At 44.1% G+C, this 16801-nt stretch overlaps 1 protein-coding gene across 1 annotated transcript in view; it reads right to left on the bottom strand.

Annotated features, from left to right (window-relative positions):
- Positions 1-16801, bottom strand: part of NAV2 (neuron navigator 2) — a 406855-nt gene that overhangs the window by 154904 nt on the left and 235150 nt on the right. The window contains exons 9-10 of the mRNA XM_036494526.2: positions 11296-11404; positions 8571-8960 (exon numbers count right to left, since the gene is read on the bottom strand). Of these exons, the coding sequence (XP_036350419.2) occupies positions 8571-8960; positions 11296-11404 (499 nt within the window). The remainder of the gene's footprint in view (positions 1-8570; positions 8961-11295; positions 11405-16801) is intronic.

The raw sequence follows: 16801 nt of genomic DNA on the forward strand, positions 1-16801 counted from the left end.
ATTTGGAAGTAGAGATGCACACTGCATTGTATCTTCACATCTGAATATAACAGTCTCTATTACATTGTCACTACATATTGCCTTAAATGAGAAGCCACAAAACAAAGTCAACAACAGGTATGAAGATCAAACAAAAAATTTATAGCACTATGGAGTTGAAAAACATGCCACTGAATCACCAACACAAGAGTGAAGAAATGAAAAAGAAAACACAAAAGTTTCTTGGATAAAGTGATGCCCCTGTGCAATGCAAGCAAAGGCAAAGACAAAATAAACAGAAGGGACTACATCAAACTAAAAAGCCTCTGTACAGCAAAGGAAACAGTTAACAAAGTGAAGAAGTGACCAACGAAATGGAAGAAAATATTTGCACACTACACAACTGATAGGGGACTAATATCCAGGATTTACAAAGAGCTTCAGAAATTAAGGGACACTAAAACCAAAAACAACCCTGTGAAGAAATGGGCAAAGGAAATGAACAAACATTTTTCAAAAGATCAAATTCAAATGGCTAATAGACATGAAAAGATGCTCAGGCTCTCCAGCCCTCAGAGAGATACAAATGGAAACCACATTGAGGTTCCACCTAACTCCAGGGAGGTTGGCCTACATTCAGAACTCTACTAACAACACCTGCTGGCGTGGATGTGAGGAGAAAGGTACCCTCCTCTTATCTGCTGCTGGGAGTGTAGGCTAGTACAACCACTGAGGAAATCAGTATGGAGAGTGCTTAGAGAACTGCAAATAAACCTGCCATATGACCCAGCTCTCCTGCTATGCTCTTGACTGACTACTTGACACTGCATATATTTGTCCCATAATATCCCAAGAGAAAGAGACAGAGTGACACACCTCTACCTCCCATTGCTGGACCACAGAAAACAACAGCTAGTACACTGGGCTGTCTTCTTTTCCAATACTGTCGTGTGTCGAGCCTTCTCAGCTCCCAGCCCTTATCATCAGATAGTACATGACACAGCTAAGGGGAGGGCAGCCATGTGGGGCTGGGGCCTTGAGCTTTAGCCACGTGTTCATTTAGAGGGGTGTGAATGCTCTTGCATTGTGAATGCCGGATTTTGCATTCATTCAACAAGTATTTACTGATGATTTACTAAGGAACTGGTGCCATGGCAGAGAATGAAGAAACAGGAAAACTCAAGACACACTTGACCTTGATCTTTGGAGCTTGCAACAGCAAAGGTTTTGTACTCTCCTCAACACACAGACACAAATTCTAACACAGTGCTGCCCACGCTATTACAGATGAACAAAACATCAAGGCCACTCAGAAAAAAGCCACTAGCTCTGCTTGGATGGACACGGCGCAGGCTCAGAGAGGTGGCCTGGCAAGGTCCAGGCACTGGACAGACAGACACGGCGAACTGCATGTACATCCAAGGACGCAGAGACCCTGGCCACTGGAAGGCCACCACTGAAGGCCCTTTTGCTCAGGACCTGCTTTCTCTCCTTCACTCAACTGCCACCCCTGCAAATAGCTCCTGCTGAGTTCCAAAGCCACACGGTACTTTTGCAGCTAACAGCTGTGAGGGCCACAGCATCACATCCTGTGTTGGTAATGAGCTGTACACTGTGGGCTGAGCTGGTTTTCTTTCAGTGTTCTGGAAACAGGACCACTGAGGTAGACAGCTTGTGAATGCAGGTTACATAAGCCCAAGGTCCACCAGGGAAAACACTCAGTACTCACCATTTGTGAAACATCAGGTGTCTACTGTGTCCTACTCTCAGTGCTTACTATATTTTTATTGGAAAGGCAGATATACAGAGAGGAGGAGAGACAGAGAGGAAGACCTTCTGTCTGTTGATTCACTCCCCAGGCAGCCGCAACAGCCAGAGCTGAGCTGATCTGAAGGCAGGAGCCTGGAACTTCACCAAGACCTTGGGCTTTCTTCAACTGCTTTCCCCGGTCACAAGCAGGGAGCTGGATGGGAAGTGGGGCCACCGGGATTAGAATCGGCGCCTATATGGGATCCCAGTGAGTTCAAGGCAAGGACTTTAACCACTAGGCTACTGCATCAGGTTCTCAGTGTTTACAAAAACAATGGGATCTGTCTATCTTTGAGGAACTGCTGGTGGAGAACAGTTATACACATATACACACACAGAGATAGAGACAGACAGACAGACAGACAGACTGACCGATCTCTGGGCACATTTTAGAATTTCCCAGATTCTTTGCCAGGGGCTTTTCCAGCTTCACATTTGCTTTATTCTTTCTTTGGATTTAAAGATTTTATTTATTTAAAAAGAGAGATAGAAACAGAAACAGAGCTCCTACCCACTGGTTTGCCCAGCAAATGCCCTCAAAGGTGAGATCTGGGCTGGGCTAAAACCAAGAGTCAGGAGCTCAGTTCAAGTGTTCCATGTGAATGACAGGGACCCAACCACTGGAGCCGTCATTGCTGCCTACCTGGGTCTTCACTGGCAGGAAGCCTGAGCCAGGAACTGAACGCAGATACACCGATGTGGGACACAGGGCTCCTACCTGCTCGACTAACTGCCCACTTCCAGTTGCTAACTTACAAAGGTGAAGAACCTGTTCTAGTTCTTGGCAGAGCCAGGGTTAATCTCCAGTCTGTTTTTTTTTAGATTGTGCTCTCTCCTCACCATCGCTGGGTCCCTCTCCAGCATTTCACACACAAAGTAAGACTTTTGCACAAGCTTTGATGTGAACCGAGGCACCAGAAATACAAGCAAGACAGCTAACTGATCAGGGAGGGAGGGCATCCAGAGGAAGGACATCACAAGGGAGGGGCTTTCCTCAGGCCTTTGACAGGATTTCCCAGGAGAAACAGTGGGCTCAGCCGGGACAGGAATCTGGCTTTGGGGAGTGTGGGCAGGCAGCTAGAAGGGTGCAGGGCGTGTGAGGAGGCAGTGGCAAGGGCGAAGTCAGGGAAGCAGACAGACAAAGGCGGTCAGGAGCCACCTGCGTTCATGCCAGTGTTTCAACCTGTTCCCACAGGCAGCGAGGAGCCTTCAAACATTCTCGCAGGGAGCAAACCTCTGATGTTGAATCAAAATGGCAATTTTTTTTTCCCACAGAAGGACGTATACTTTGGAAGATTATAGAACTCAGTACCTCCTTTGAAATAAAATTAAAAAAAAAAAAAACTCTTGCCAACATACAGATGCTGAGTCTGCCCCTCTCATTTTATCACGTGCCACACGTGATAAAAAAGCCTCTGACATTTAACATCTGAGCAGAGGATTGGCTTCACAGTTCAGGGGTTAGTGAGAGGCATTGTCATCTGTTATTTTAACTTCATTCTGCTACACCCGTGTCCAACCTGCTCGTCTAACACACGGAAGTGCTGAGGTCCGATGATCATGTGTGCAGGGCTTAGGCCTGCCTGGCACATACCAAGTGCAATGTAAGGAACGGATACCTGGGTGCACGTGTGTACACACACACATACACACATACACACACACACACACACACACACACTCATTGGAAAAAGACCTTTGCCGAGACATTCATAGCTACACTACACAGCATGGCAATAAAGTGATTTCAGCCCTACATAAAATTCAAGGATCCATATAGGTACCTGGGCACTCATACCCAGGGAAGACAATGAACCTGAGATGTGAACAAACAGCTGTGGTTCTGGCAATGGTGTCACCTCAGAAACAAAGGTCTCGGTTTTCAGACTAGAATCTGCCTTCAAATCAGAAGCAAGTTTTACAGACATATTGACTTCTACATAAACTTGTCATAAACTTTTATGAGAACGTTCTTCAAAGAGCCTCCAGAGTGATAGATGCATTATTCATACATCAAGGCTGTGTTTCCACAAAGCCAAGTAAACATGTGGAGGAAAACTTTCACCAGTTCATTACTGTCCAGTGCCTTGCTGTTGCAGGTCAATCATATTTGCCATTAGACATAGCCTTGAAGAGAAACTGAACTATAGACGATTAAAAATCACATCAATTACAGTGTTCTAAGGTTCAGGGAAGCTAAGGGGTTTGTCCTGTGCCCCAAGACACTCCAGGTGGAGTGTAAGCCCAGTCTGTCTGAGATCTCTCTCTGTTTCCTGCCTTCACAACCATGGCCCCAACAGTGACTGTGTGTGACTGGTGCTGTGGTATAGCAGGCTGTCACCTGCAATGCCCGCATTCCACATTGGACTGCCAGGTTGAGATCTGGCTGCTCCCTGCTACTATGCCTGGGAGGGCAGCGGATGATGGCGCAAGTACTTGGGTCCCTGTCACCCAAGCGAGACCCCAGGTGTTAGGACTCCCTGGTGTTCCCTTGCAATCGCTCTGACCTCGGAAATAATCTTTAAAAATGACATAGTCTGCAGATCCTGAAGAATGAGTGAGCGACCAGCGTTTCAATATTTATAATCCAGTCATGTTTATGATAAAAAGAAGCAAATACGAAACAATCTAAGTGACTGGCCCTGATCTCAGTACATGCTGGCTGGCAAATTGGTGGTTTAGTCTCAGAGAAGAAATTGATATGTACTTTCAGAGAGGAGACGTGCTTAACAAGTGTTCTAGAATGTAACAGCCAGAAGGACTGTTAAGTGCCATCTGGCCTACCTCTCCCCATTTCGAAGGTACACTTCTACATGAAAAGGATCAGGAGGAGGGGAAAACCACACCCAAATTCTCCAATTTCAGTAATCGGGTGTTTGCTTACATTTCTGCATTTTATCTACCCGTGCTCTCAGTGCTATCTCACATGCTAAAAATGTAAGCTTCACAAAGCAGAAACTGAAATGTAAACACTTGAGCCTTTTTTACAAGGATAAAGGCTCTTTGCCTAAAGAAACCAGTTTTTCACTGACATCAGTAAGCTTTAGCTGTGTTTCAATGTCTCCACCTTGTGGAAACTATCGGCACTACACCAAAATAAATTCAGTGTCTGGGAAGGTGTTTCAGAAAGTCCAAGAAAAACGGCATTCAAAGTTATTTGTGGGGCTGACATTGTGACACTGTGGAATAGGCCTCTACCTGCAATTGTTGGCTCAAGTCTTAGGTGCTCCACTTCTGATTCAGCTCTCTGCTAATATGCCTGGGATAAACAGTGGAGGATGGCCCAAGTACCTGGACCTCTACAATCTATGTGTAAGATCCAGAAGGATTTCCACATTCCTGCTTTGGCCTGACCCAATCCCTGGCCATTGCAGCCATTTAGGGAGTAAAACAGAGGATGAAAAATAGATCTCTATCTCTCTTTTTAAAGATTTATTTATTTTATTGCAAAGTCAGATATACAGAGGGGAGGAGAGACAGAAAGATCTTCTGTCTGATGATTCACTCCCCAAGTGATCACAATGGCTGGTGCTGCGCCGATCCAAAGCTGGGAGCCAGGAGCTCTTTCAGGCCTCCCACGCGGATGCAGGGTCCCAAGGTCTTGGGCCGTCCTCGACTGCTTTCCCAGGCCACAAGCAGGGAGCTGGATGGGAAGTGGAGCTGCCGGGATTAGAACTGGCACCCATATGGGATCCTGGCACATTCAAGGTAGGGACTTTAGCTACTAGGCCACGGCGCCAGGCCCTCTCTTCCTCTTTCTAACTCTGCCTTTCAAATAAATAATTAAATAAATAAATAAATAAATAAATAAATAAATCTACTTAAAAACACTACTTATGTTGATACAAAATTTTGAAGTGTGTGCACACTTGTTTCAGAATATTCATTTTCAACTACATTTTTTGAAGACCCTTTATAATTTTATTTTTTTTGAGTGCCAAAAATAAGAACAACCCTGTTACTTACCCTTAAAAGACTGACTTAATAATAAACTCTTTATTACAGATATTAAAGGCTCAAAATAACTAGTCATTTTGGAAGTATATAAAATGGGAAGTCTTATAAACAATAAAGAATAAATTATGTATAATTCAGTTTTAGTAAAAGCTGTAAGCTATTTTGATTCATGTTTACAAAATCCAGAAACACAAAACAGGAACTGGAATTGTGGCTTGGCAGACAGCGCTACCACTTGCCATGCTGGCATACCATCTGAGCATCAGTTCGAGTCCTGGCTGTTCTACTTCCAATCCATTCCTTACTAAGGTACCTGGGAGAGCAGAGGATGACAGGCCAACTTCACCTATATGAAAGACCTGGCTGTAGTTCCAGGCTTCTGGCTTTGGCCTTGCCATTGTGGTCAACTGGGGAGTGAACCAAGGATAAAAAGTCTCTCTCTGTCAATCTGTGTTTCAAGTAAAATAAATTTTCTTTAAAAACAGTTCCAATAAAAAAAAGCTAACCACATAATCAAAGCATTTCTATGCCTAAACTTTTCATGAAATAGAACATTTCTAGTCATATAGGTAGAACTAAGCAAAATTCAGCCAATTTTTGTACCGAGGTCTGGAAGTTGTGCCATTTCCATGCACCAGTAAAATGGGGGCCCAGATGGACAGCAAAGGGGCTAAGGATAACAGGCCTTGATGGCACCAGCCCTGAGCTCTCTCCAGAGCTATACACATGTTATCTAACACTCTTGGGCTTCTCCTGCCTCATCACAAAACAGGGATTTTGATATAATTAAACTCACTGGAGTGCTGTGAGGACATAACACATGAAAGCACCTGTAACAATGCTTGGCACATGGTACGAGTTGGCACTTATCAAATCACAGGAGCTAGCACTGTGACACAGTGGACAAAGCCGCAGTCTGCGATGCCGGCATCCTATGTTGCAGCAATGGTTCAAGTCTTGGCTGTTCTGAACTGGCTTCCTGCTAAAGTCCTGGAAGGCAGTGAGGAATGACCCAAATTCTTAGGCCCTGGCACTCATGTGGGAGACCTGTTTGGAGTTCCAGGCTCCTGGTTTGTAGGTTCAGCCCAGCTCTGGGTACTGCCGTTATCTGGTGATTGATACAGAAGACGGTCTGGAAACAGTTTAATAACTGTGACTGTTCATGAAGGATATCCATTGTGAAACTAGAGGGGAAATCAATGGGGGGAGGGAAGGGGATGGGCATGGGCAATCCCAGAGCCTACGGAATTATATTACAAAACAAAATAAAACATTTTTAAAGGTAAAAAAAAATAGAAGATGGAAAATCTCTTAAATACACATTTTTCAAAAAAAAAAAAAAAACCCAAAAAACAAACAACAAAAACAACAACAAAAACCGATGGAGGCTCTGGCACAGTAGCACAGTAAGTTCAACCACTGTCTGTTACACTGGCATCCTTTGAGTGCCCCCTTCAAATCCTGGCTGCTCTAGTTTTGATCCAGTTCCCTGCTAATCTACCTGGAAAGACAGAGAAAGATGGTTCATTTATGCGGGACTGATGGATGGAGTTCCAGGCTCTTAATTTCGGTCTGGGCCAGGCACTATGGCTGTTTAGGGAGTGAATCAGCAGATGGAAGTTCTTTCCTTCTTCCTCCCTCATCTCCTACCCTTGTTTCTCTCTCTCTCTCTCTCTCTCTCTCTCTCTCTCTCTTACTTACTCACTCACTCACTGTCTCTCCCTGTCAAATACACAGATAAGTAAATCTATAGAAAGTGAAAACAGTGACTCACACTCAGGGTCTTATTTACTGTTATCATGGAAATAAGTACTATGATTCTAATTCCTGATCATGCTTATCTGTAGCAATCTTATTACAGATGACAGATTATTAGATACAAAGAATAATCCTAATGCTACCACAATTAGCACATTAGAGGTGGAAAAGGTCTTGGAGAACTAAGCAACGAACAGATGAGTGTGTTTTTGTCTAGAAAAAAGATCTTAAACTTCATGTTTAAACAGAATTTGAAAGGGAAGCCAAACACTGGAAGCCAAACCTCCCACTCCCACAGCCATGGGAATATTACACTCAAACATGCTCCCCTGAAGTTCACATACACATACAAGAAAAACCAAGAAGCAAGAAGGTGGGGCTTGTTGACTCATCAATGTCTACCCGCCTTTCATGTCCAGAATACTAGAGGCTTGGTGCTTACTATTGCCAGCAAGAAGGGCTGGAGGCACAACCAAAATATCAAAAGGCAATCAGGAAAATTTCACACAGTGGTAAGCTTTCAAAGGAGCCTAACACAAGGGGGTGGAGGCGAGGAGGGTAGGGGAAACACTCAGTTACTTCCCACTGAAGGTTAAAGAGGTGCCAGAGGTAGTGAGAAGGAACACACCACATAAATATCTGGGACTTGGTACGTAGTGCCAGAAGGAGAGCACAGGGGTCTCAGGCCTCAAAGAACTCCAGGGACAAAGAGTGGGAAAATGGGGAGGGGGAGAATGAAGAGCCTTAACACATATGGATAGGTCACAAGCTACAGGTCCAGGCAGGCTGTGTTCACAAGTCAGGGTTCTAACCTCATTGCCAGGTGTCTGGGTTTATTTTCCAGTGTCACTCAGGGACCGAGGCAGCCTCCCACGTTGCCAGCCAAGGCTGGACACACTCATGTCCTACCTCTCCATCCCTTCGGGCCACACAGCACTGGACACAGAGAGCAGAGACGGACGTGGATGGGCTGATCCCTTCCAGAGCACCCAAGCCAAGTCTGCAAAGGAGAAATCAGCTGGTGCCTTCCCCTGCTCTGTGAGGGGAGAGAAGCCCCAGGTACTCACCCGCTTGTAATGTCATCAGTTCGCATGTTTTTACTGAGCACATCGCCATCGCTCATGTAGCCGGGGGCGTCCATGCTGATGCCTTCCAGGTCCATGTCCTCTCCCGCCTTGTCAGAGACATCCACGTGGCAGATGCTGCTGCCCCTGGATGCCAGCTGCCTTCTCAGAGGGGCAGAGTAAACATAGCGGCCTGACTCAGTGTTGATGAACCGGCTGGCGTTGGCTCGAGGTGGGTACCCATTGCCCATGGAGGGTGCGTCTCCTGCTTGGAGCCGAGGGCTGGACTGGCCGAGCCTCCAGGACAGAGGAGTGGGTCTCCCTGTCAAGCTGAGGATGCTACGGCCACTTATTTCTGTGGTCACGTTGGTATCAAACGTGGTTTCCAATGTGCTAAAAATATAAAATCGGCCTGGGTGAGATCCTCCTTTGCCTGGAATCCTTTGTATGACACACACACACACACACACACACACACTTTAATGACAACCTGGCTTTATTTCCCCCCTCCCCACCTTTGCATGCAGTATGTTTAGGGCTTTAGAATCCTGAAACATTTCTTATATACAAGGCAGGGTAAGATAACAGGGATTGATTTTCTTTGCTAAGAATGAAAAAGGAAAGCTATATATATGGAGCATTCTGGAATACACAATGGAGACCTTTTTCCTTTAAAAGATGGTACAAGATGCTCATTACCAATTACTTTAATTCAGTGGTCTTGGCTGTTGGAAACTGCTTTCCAATCCAGGGATCGCTGAGAGTAGCCTGCATGTTCTAGGACATTGTATTACAGTTCCTTTCCTAAGTATAGGACACATCAGCCTCCCTCGGAATTACCAACACCAACTCCTGACCAAGCAAATAGGGAATGTTGTGATTCTCTAAAGACCTTTTCCTTCTTCCATATTTTGTTTTAAAAAAATAGCAAAAACATCTGTAAATGCCTGGACTTGGGTTCCCTAATAACTAAAGTCACTTGGACGGAAATCTGCCAGGGGAAGCAACAGCTCAGCTGGGGCATCAGGAGGATGCACCAGCAGCCGAGCATCAGCACAGCCCTGAGGCACCTGCAGCAAGGTCAAAACCATCAACTGTGCCTCCTCAGAACGGCAATGAGAATTTCTGACCCAAACGTGATCATCTTTCCTGCAGAAGAAACAACAGAAGCTTTCTGTGCTGTCATGTTACTATCTGAGCCCAAGCCAAGCCATCCATCAGACTGTGGCACCAAGGCTGAGCCAGTTTTGGTGACTGTGGTGCAAACAGAAGTGTTTTATTCCTAATCACAGGAAGCTCCCTACTTTACTCTCCTCTGGAAGAGCCAATTTAGGATGCACAGCCATTTTTACTTTCTGCTGATCTTGGAAGTAGCCTTGCTTTCTGCACAGGGGACACCTCAGTTCTGGGCCCTGGTTCCACTGAATACAGCACCCCCAGTAGCTAACCCCAATCTGCCACTACTGCTGACATTGGGGCAACCCTGAGGTCTCCGTGCCTTACTCATTTATCCAAGAAGCTGGAATTGGAGAAGCTCAACTTTGACAAATGTTTTCAAAGTAATCCTAGACATCTCTTGACTAAATCATAGTTTAAACATGATCATAAGATTTTACAAGAAAGTCTTTCTGTGTTACATGCACATGCATGTCTAATAACGTTACACAGTGTTGCATATCACAAGACTGGTTAGGAATTCAAGGTATTCAATTTATCGAACAGGTCAAACATAGTACACTTTCACATTTCCAGTTTTTAAAAAATGTTTTGAAGTGAGTTCGTTTCCATTTGCTCTTTTACTCACAAAATGCTTGCAATGATAGGGTTTGAAGCTGAGAACAAGGAACTCAGCCCAGGTCTCCCATGTGAGTGGTAGGAACCAATCACTTCAGTCATCACCTGCCATCTGCCAGGCTCTACATGATTAGAAAGTAGAATCAGATGCTCAAGTCAGAAGCCATTCCCAAGGACTCCAATGTGAGACATCAGTGTCTCAGCCACTAGTCTAAATGTCTGCCCCTAACTACACATTTTGATAGCACCATGTATTTGGGATAATGCAAGTAAAGTAAAATTTCGATTGAAATAAATCTTGTCGAATAGATTTAGCCATCTTGTACTTTGGGAAGAAAACTATATATTCTAAGTTTTATTTTCTTCACTTTTCTTCTCCATGTTACATGGCATTTGTTAAGAATTTCAGGACTTTTATGGCCCAGCGCGGTAGCCTAGTGATGAAATCCTTGTCTTGCATGTGATGGGATCCTTTATGGGCGCCGGCTCTAATCCCGGCTGCTCCACTTCCCATTCAGTTCCCTGCTTGTGGCCTGGGAAAGCAGTAGAGGACGGCCCAAAGCCTTCGGGCTCTATACACATGTGGGAGACCTGGAAGAAGCTCCTGGCTCCTAGCTTCAGATCAGTTCATATCAGGCCATTGTGGCCTCTTGGGGAGTGAAATCAGTAAATAGAAGATCTTTCTCTCTGTATCTCCTTTTCTTCGTACATATGCCTTTCCAATAAAAATAAATGAATAAACGAATAAGTGAATAAATAAATAAATAAATAAATATTTAACAAAAAAGAATTTCAGGACTTTCAGGGAAAAGGGTTATTTATTTAATCTACTATAACTGAATCACTTGGTTGGTGGCATAAAAACAGAGAAACACACAGTAAAAATCAAGCAATTGCCCAGCTGGTTTGGTTATGGAATGCATGCAGTAGGTACCTGTGTGTAACCTGAGTTCCTCGTAAACTGGACATGGTCTCCTCTAAATTCTGCCGCAGGTCAGCAATATTCTTCACTGTCCGCAGCCGCCGGGCCTCGGGGTCTTCCCCTGGAAAGATGGGCGTTAGCCGTCATTTATTCTTTGACAGAACATGAGCTTTCTGAGAGTAATATTCATGTCTGTATCTATAACCATGTTCCCTGTTCAGTGCCTGACTCACTGTACATACTGAAAACAGATATGAGAATCATAGGTTGGGTGGATGCCCGAAAGGTTTATAATCCAAGGAGGCTCTTCCCCAGGTCCCTTCTAATGTATGTAAAATTCAGCTCATATGCCTCACCTAAGACGCAAACATATTTCAACCTTGTTTCCAAAAACGACATGCATGGCTAAGATCCAAGCACTTGCCAGGGATCATTTCCTGTCCACGCAGCTGTGTGCAGCCTTTTGCGTTCTTGCCTAACGCTGATACAGGCAGTTGTCTACAGGCTCTAGAGTTTGCAGTGGCTAAAATACTTGTACTTATTCATTACAGGCATTTCTCCAGAAAGAAGCTTGTCTTCTTGTTAGCTGTATAACATCATCTCAAATGTCAACTCGTCTACTCACTGGCTGTGTGACTGGGGAGGAAAGTGCTGGTCTTCTCCATGCCTCTTATTCTACATTCCTAAACCACAGTAATAGGACTGCCCTTGAAGGATAGTTGTGAGGATGGAATTGGTTAAACCCTGGAGATCCCTTCTTAGCATAGTGCTCACCACAGGCCACTGGACACAAGCCAAATGGTTTTGAAGAGCAAGAGGCCATGGACCAGTGGCTTAGCTTCTCTATGGGCCAATTGGAGCCACCGCCTTTCTTCTTGGTCAAGATTTACATATGACACCTGGCAATGTAAAGTAGGAATCCATGACAATATGACGAAAGGAAACATGCCATACGTAAGTGGAGCCCACATGGCTCTCAAAGCTGTTCTGCTTCAAGTTATCTAGTTCTTTTGTGTATTTGTTTCATTCGGCATTCAACAGGCAAGAGAAGAGGGACAGCTACTGGAGCAATTACAGGGATCAAATACCCTCCTACTCTCACCCAGAGTAATTTCAGGGAAAGCTGACAGGTGGGGGAATCATAAGTAAGCGTATTTAGAAGTCTGCGGCTATTTTCAAGTGTTGAACAACACTTTTAAAGACATTTCCACATAGACAGCAGTACACATGGACTTACAGTAAGGGTAATTTATGTGAGGCACTAAGGAAAATTTTGAATGACCGCTGTTAAAAGTACAACGGGAATCTAAGAAATGTCATGTTATTAAACTTTTCTTTTGAGGTAGCCAAAAACTTCTCTGGGCTGTTTTTGGTTTGGTGGTGCTGAGAGTGTGGGGGATGGATTAATGATAAGTGATTTTATGGGGGTGAAATTTATTATGTCCAACTCTAATCTTGAAGCTGCAACTGTTTTCAATTTTCTTTCCCTTTACAGTGAAGAGAAATTTGAAAGGCATTTTCCTCTTATCTGAAAGTGCTTAAGCTTGCATTTCCCACCCAAGTGTTTAAATTATAGACATCTACATAGAAAAGTGTGGTGAATGTCTATCTGACCTTCCCCTAATGGCCTTGGTGGAATCCAATAGCATCTATCTCCAGGGCCATCAACCAAACATCTTGCTGTCAACATTTTATCCATGTAAGGTTGCCAAAAAGGTACCCATCCTTTGGACAGCTATAAACCCTCTAGTGTGCATTTATTAGAAAATCAGATCTAGACACAGATTTTCAACCGACCTCCATAAAGTAACTGAGTCACATAAAAAAAAAAAAAACCACATAGCTATATGTACTTATCCTTGCCTCTACTAATAATGTAAGTGTCTGTCCTAACTGTTCCTTAGAAATTCAAAGATCTCTGACATGGGGTAGTATCTAACTTTTACATTTGGTAACTCCTACACAAATTTACAGGTGCCTAAGAGAAAGTTACTGCTCAACGGATATTTGCTCTAGGCTGGATGCATAGTCTTTGCACTCCCATAGATAAAGATTTGGGTGTCTATTATTGCTTATAAGCCACTTGACCCTGGACAAACCACTTACACTTTCACAATGTCTTCTGTAAAAAGAGACTAACATGGCTCCTCAGAAGAGTTTACATGAGACCTGAATAAGTTAGCATAGATGATGTAAACAGGACAAAATGAATGTTAAGTTGCTAACATTTCCTAGTAAATGTCAGTGCTCTGTAGCCCTCTTGGGCATCCTGTGGGCAAAGGACTGGTCCTTCTCAGAACAAACCCCAAAGATGATGCTGAAACATAAGCAGTAATTCTACCTGCAGTGCTTAGGCAATCACACCCCGAACTGCCACCTGTGAATCCTTGGATGATGGCCTGAATGATCGTCCCACCAACTCACAGTTTGAACCAAACAAGAGCAGAGTCAAGCTCCACTGGAAACAGCAGGGCCCTTTCAGCTTATGAGAGAACTTAAACATCATGGAAGCTAGTCCATGTCTACTTGTAGCAGATTTAAGCTTATCAAAAAGCTGTCTCTCAAGATGCTGGCTGTGACCAGGAGAGCACATTTAAACCAAATGTGAATGAGTCTGCAGGATGTCAAAGTGTGTTACAAAAGGAACATGGCAGGAACCCAAGGTTTTTAACTCAAAGAAGGTAAAGGGATGTGCTTCTATATGAAAAAAGCATGAAAACTGTCAATGGGCTTCAAAGGCCAAGTTCTTTCAGTGATTACAAATAGAGGAATGAAGCTCTCCACTATCTGTGGAAGCCAACAACAACAACAACACATGGAAAGTTTGCCTTATGAAGAAACAACCTTTCTGACACAAGAAATATTCAAAGGGCCACCATGTTGGTTCAACAGGCTAACTTTCCGCTTTCAAGCACCAGCATCCCATATAGGTGCTCGTTTTGTGTCTTGGCTGCTCCACTTCTTTTTTTTTAAGGACCATTTATTTTTATTGCAAAGTCAGATATACACAGAGGAAGAGAGACAGAGAAGATCTTCCATCTGATAATTCACTCCCCAAGTGACCGCAACGGCTGATGCTGCTCCAATCTGAAGCCAGGAGCCAGGAATCTCCTCCAGGTCTCCCATGTGGTGCAGGGTCTCAAGGCTTTGGGCCATCCTCAACTGCTTTCCCAGGCCACAAGCAGGGAGCTGGATGGGAAGTAGAGCTGCCAGGATTAGAACTGGCTCCCATATGGGATCCCGGCAAGTTCAAGGTGAGGACTTTAGCTAGGCCACGGCGCTGGGCCCGGCTGCTCCACTTCTGATCCAGCTCTCCTCTTATGGCTTGGGAAAGCAACAGAGCATGGTGAAAAGCCTCAGGATCCTGATTCCATGTGGGCTATGGGGAATAAGTTTGCAGCTCCTGGCTCCTGGTTTCAGATTAGCTCAGCTCTAGCCACTGTGGCCATTTGGGGAGTGAACCAGCGGAGAGAAGATCTTTCTGTCTCTTCTCCCTGTAAATCTACCTTTGCAATAAAAATAAATAAAACTTAAAAAAGAAATATTCTAACACAGGCTGAAAAAGATACATGAACACACTACAAAAGGGCTTCATAGACTGAATGACAAGCATGTGGGTGTGATTTCTTCTACTGGTATAATCCAGGATGTATTTCTTAATTGTAATACCATGTACATGACAATCCATCATGGATTTTTACATAAGAATAAAACTAATCAATTGATCAAACAGATTCATATATGTGTCTTTCCAAAGACATTAGTCAGTCGCTGGCATTTCAAGGGACTTTATATACATGTTATATATAACTACATATGTGTATATATATATATATCATGTATACATACACATGAATCTTTCTGCTTGAACATAAAGTCACCCTGGTTTAGGAATGTTCATTCGCAGGGAGCACCATCGAATATTATGAAGTGCAAGATCGGGCACAACTGGCAGCACAAGTCGGCTGCCTGAACCAATTAGCAGCATCTCAGGCTTCCCGATCCCACTTGGTCGTACAGCCTGGGGACCCACAAGATGCGAGAAGAAAAAGAAAAACTGCTGGGAGATCATAGACTGTAATCTGTCAAGCATGAAATGCAAGTAATATCTGGAATATTCTCTGACTGGCAGTTTTCATTTTCAAGGATGGATCGTGCTGCGACTCAGTGTCTGCAGTGAAGACACACTCCTCCACAGGACACACATCTCTTCCAGGCCACGCTCTTTGATGTGGGCACAGGAGAACGCGATCAGGACTGTATGTGGAGACCCAAGCAGTGATGTGAACTCTGCACCCTTCTGATCAGCCCTTTTCCTGTGCTGTCCAAGAACTCATCTGCAAGAGAGCTCCACAAGCCCTAAAAGGAGGATGCACACGATCAATTCCAAATGTGTGGCCCTGAACCACTCTTTCAAATGGATCATTAACAACTGGCTTCAGAAATCTGCTCCGTCACTATGCTCAGCCAGGGGAACCAGAAGGAAATCATTAAATCACCCACACTCCCTGAAATGAATCCTCAGAGCAAAGAGCGAGATGGGGAAGCATCAATGACATGGACTACAGAGCAATTCCACAGTTACCCTGTTGCTCTTGAAATGGTGTGGGCATACATCCTCTGTCTAATGAACAGAACTTCAAGATGGATCTAATTTTTAACCCAACTCTGGATATGGTAACATGGGAAAAAAGGGACACGGCCTCTGTTAACCATGTGTTTACCACTCTCTTCCCCAATAAAAGCTGCTGGAGCTCAGGGCAGAGAGTCGGGCTGGGGAAAATGGACAGAGAAGAGAGCAGCCTGGAACATACAGAGGCAGGAACTCTGACTCGGGTGCAACTCTGTTTCTTGAAAATGCAAACCTGGCAGTAGCAGTATAACATCAACAGCTATTAACATCTATGGAATTAACCAAATGGCAACTGCAAATTTTATATGCATGGTTTCTATGTAGTCATCATCTAGGTGATATTTAAGTAATATTTAGATCTTTTTCCACTTTGGGGTAAAATAAGCAATGTTACAACCTTCTTCCCAATTATCAGAGGATCCTAAGAGCATATTTTTCATTAGTGCTTCCTTTCAATTATGAACAAAAAGAATTCCAATATCCTAGAATTTCAAGTCTTGATGAAAAGGAACTTGAGGGAAAGAAAAAACAAGGGGATTCAAAGTGAACAGCCTGAAATGAATGAGGTTCAATGTATCTTAAAGATGGGATTTACCAACAGGAGAGAAACCTCTTTACAATTGTAGGGAGGATTTGGGAGACTGAGAGAGACAGAGAAAATATAAGAAGGAAAATAATAAGAAAGGCAGTTGGTATTCAGTCTATCAGTTAAGATGCCTGCCCTGTATTTCACCTTATGTCCAAGCTCTAGCTCCTGATTCCGGCCTGCTGCCAATACCACCAACAGGGGGCAGCAGTGATGGCTCAACTTGGGCTCCCGCCACCCACGTTGGAAGGCTTGGATTGCATTCCTTTCAGCTTGGGCCCAATATTGCTACAGGCATT

The sequence above is a fragment of the Ochotona princeps genome, chromosome 4, assembly GCF_030435755.1.
Source record: "Ochotona princeps isolate mOchPri1 chromosome 4, mOchPri1.hap1, whole genome shotgun sequence".
Classification (NCBI taxonomy): Eukaryota; Metazoa; Chordata; class Mammalia; order Lagomorpha; family Ochotonidae; genus Ochotona; species Ochotona princeps.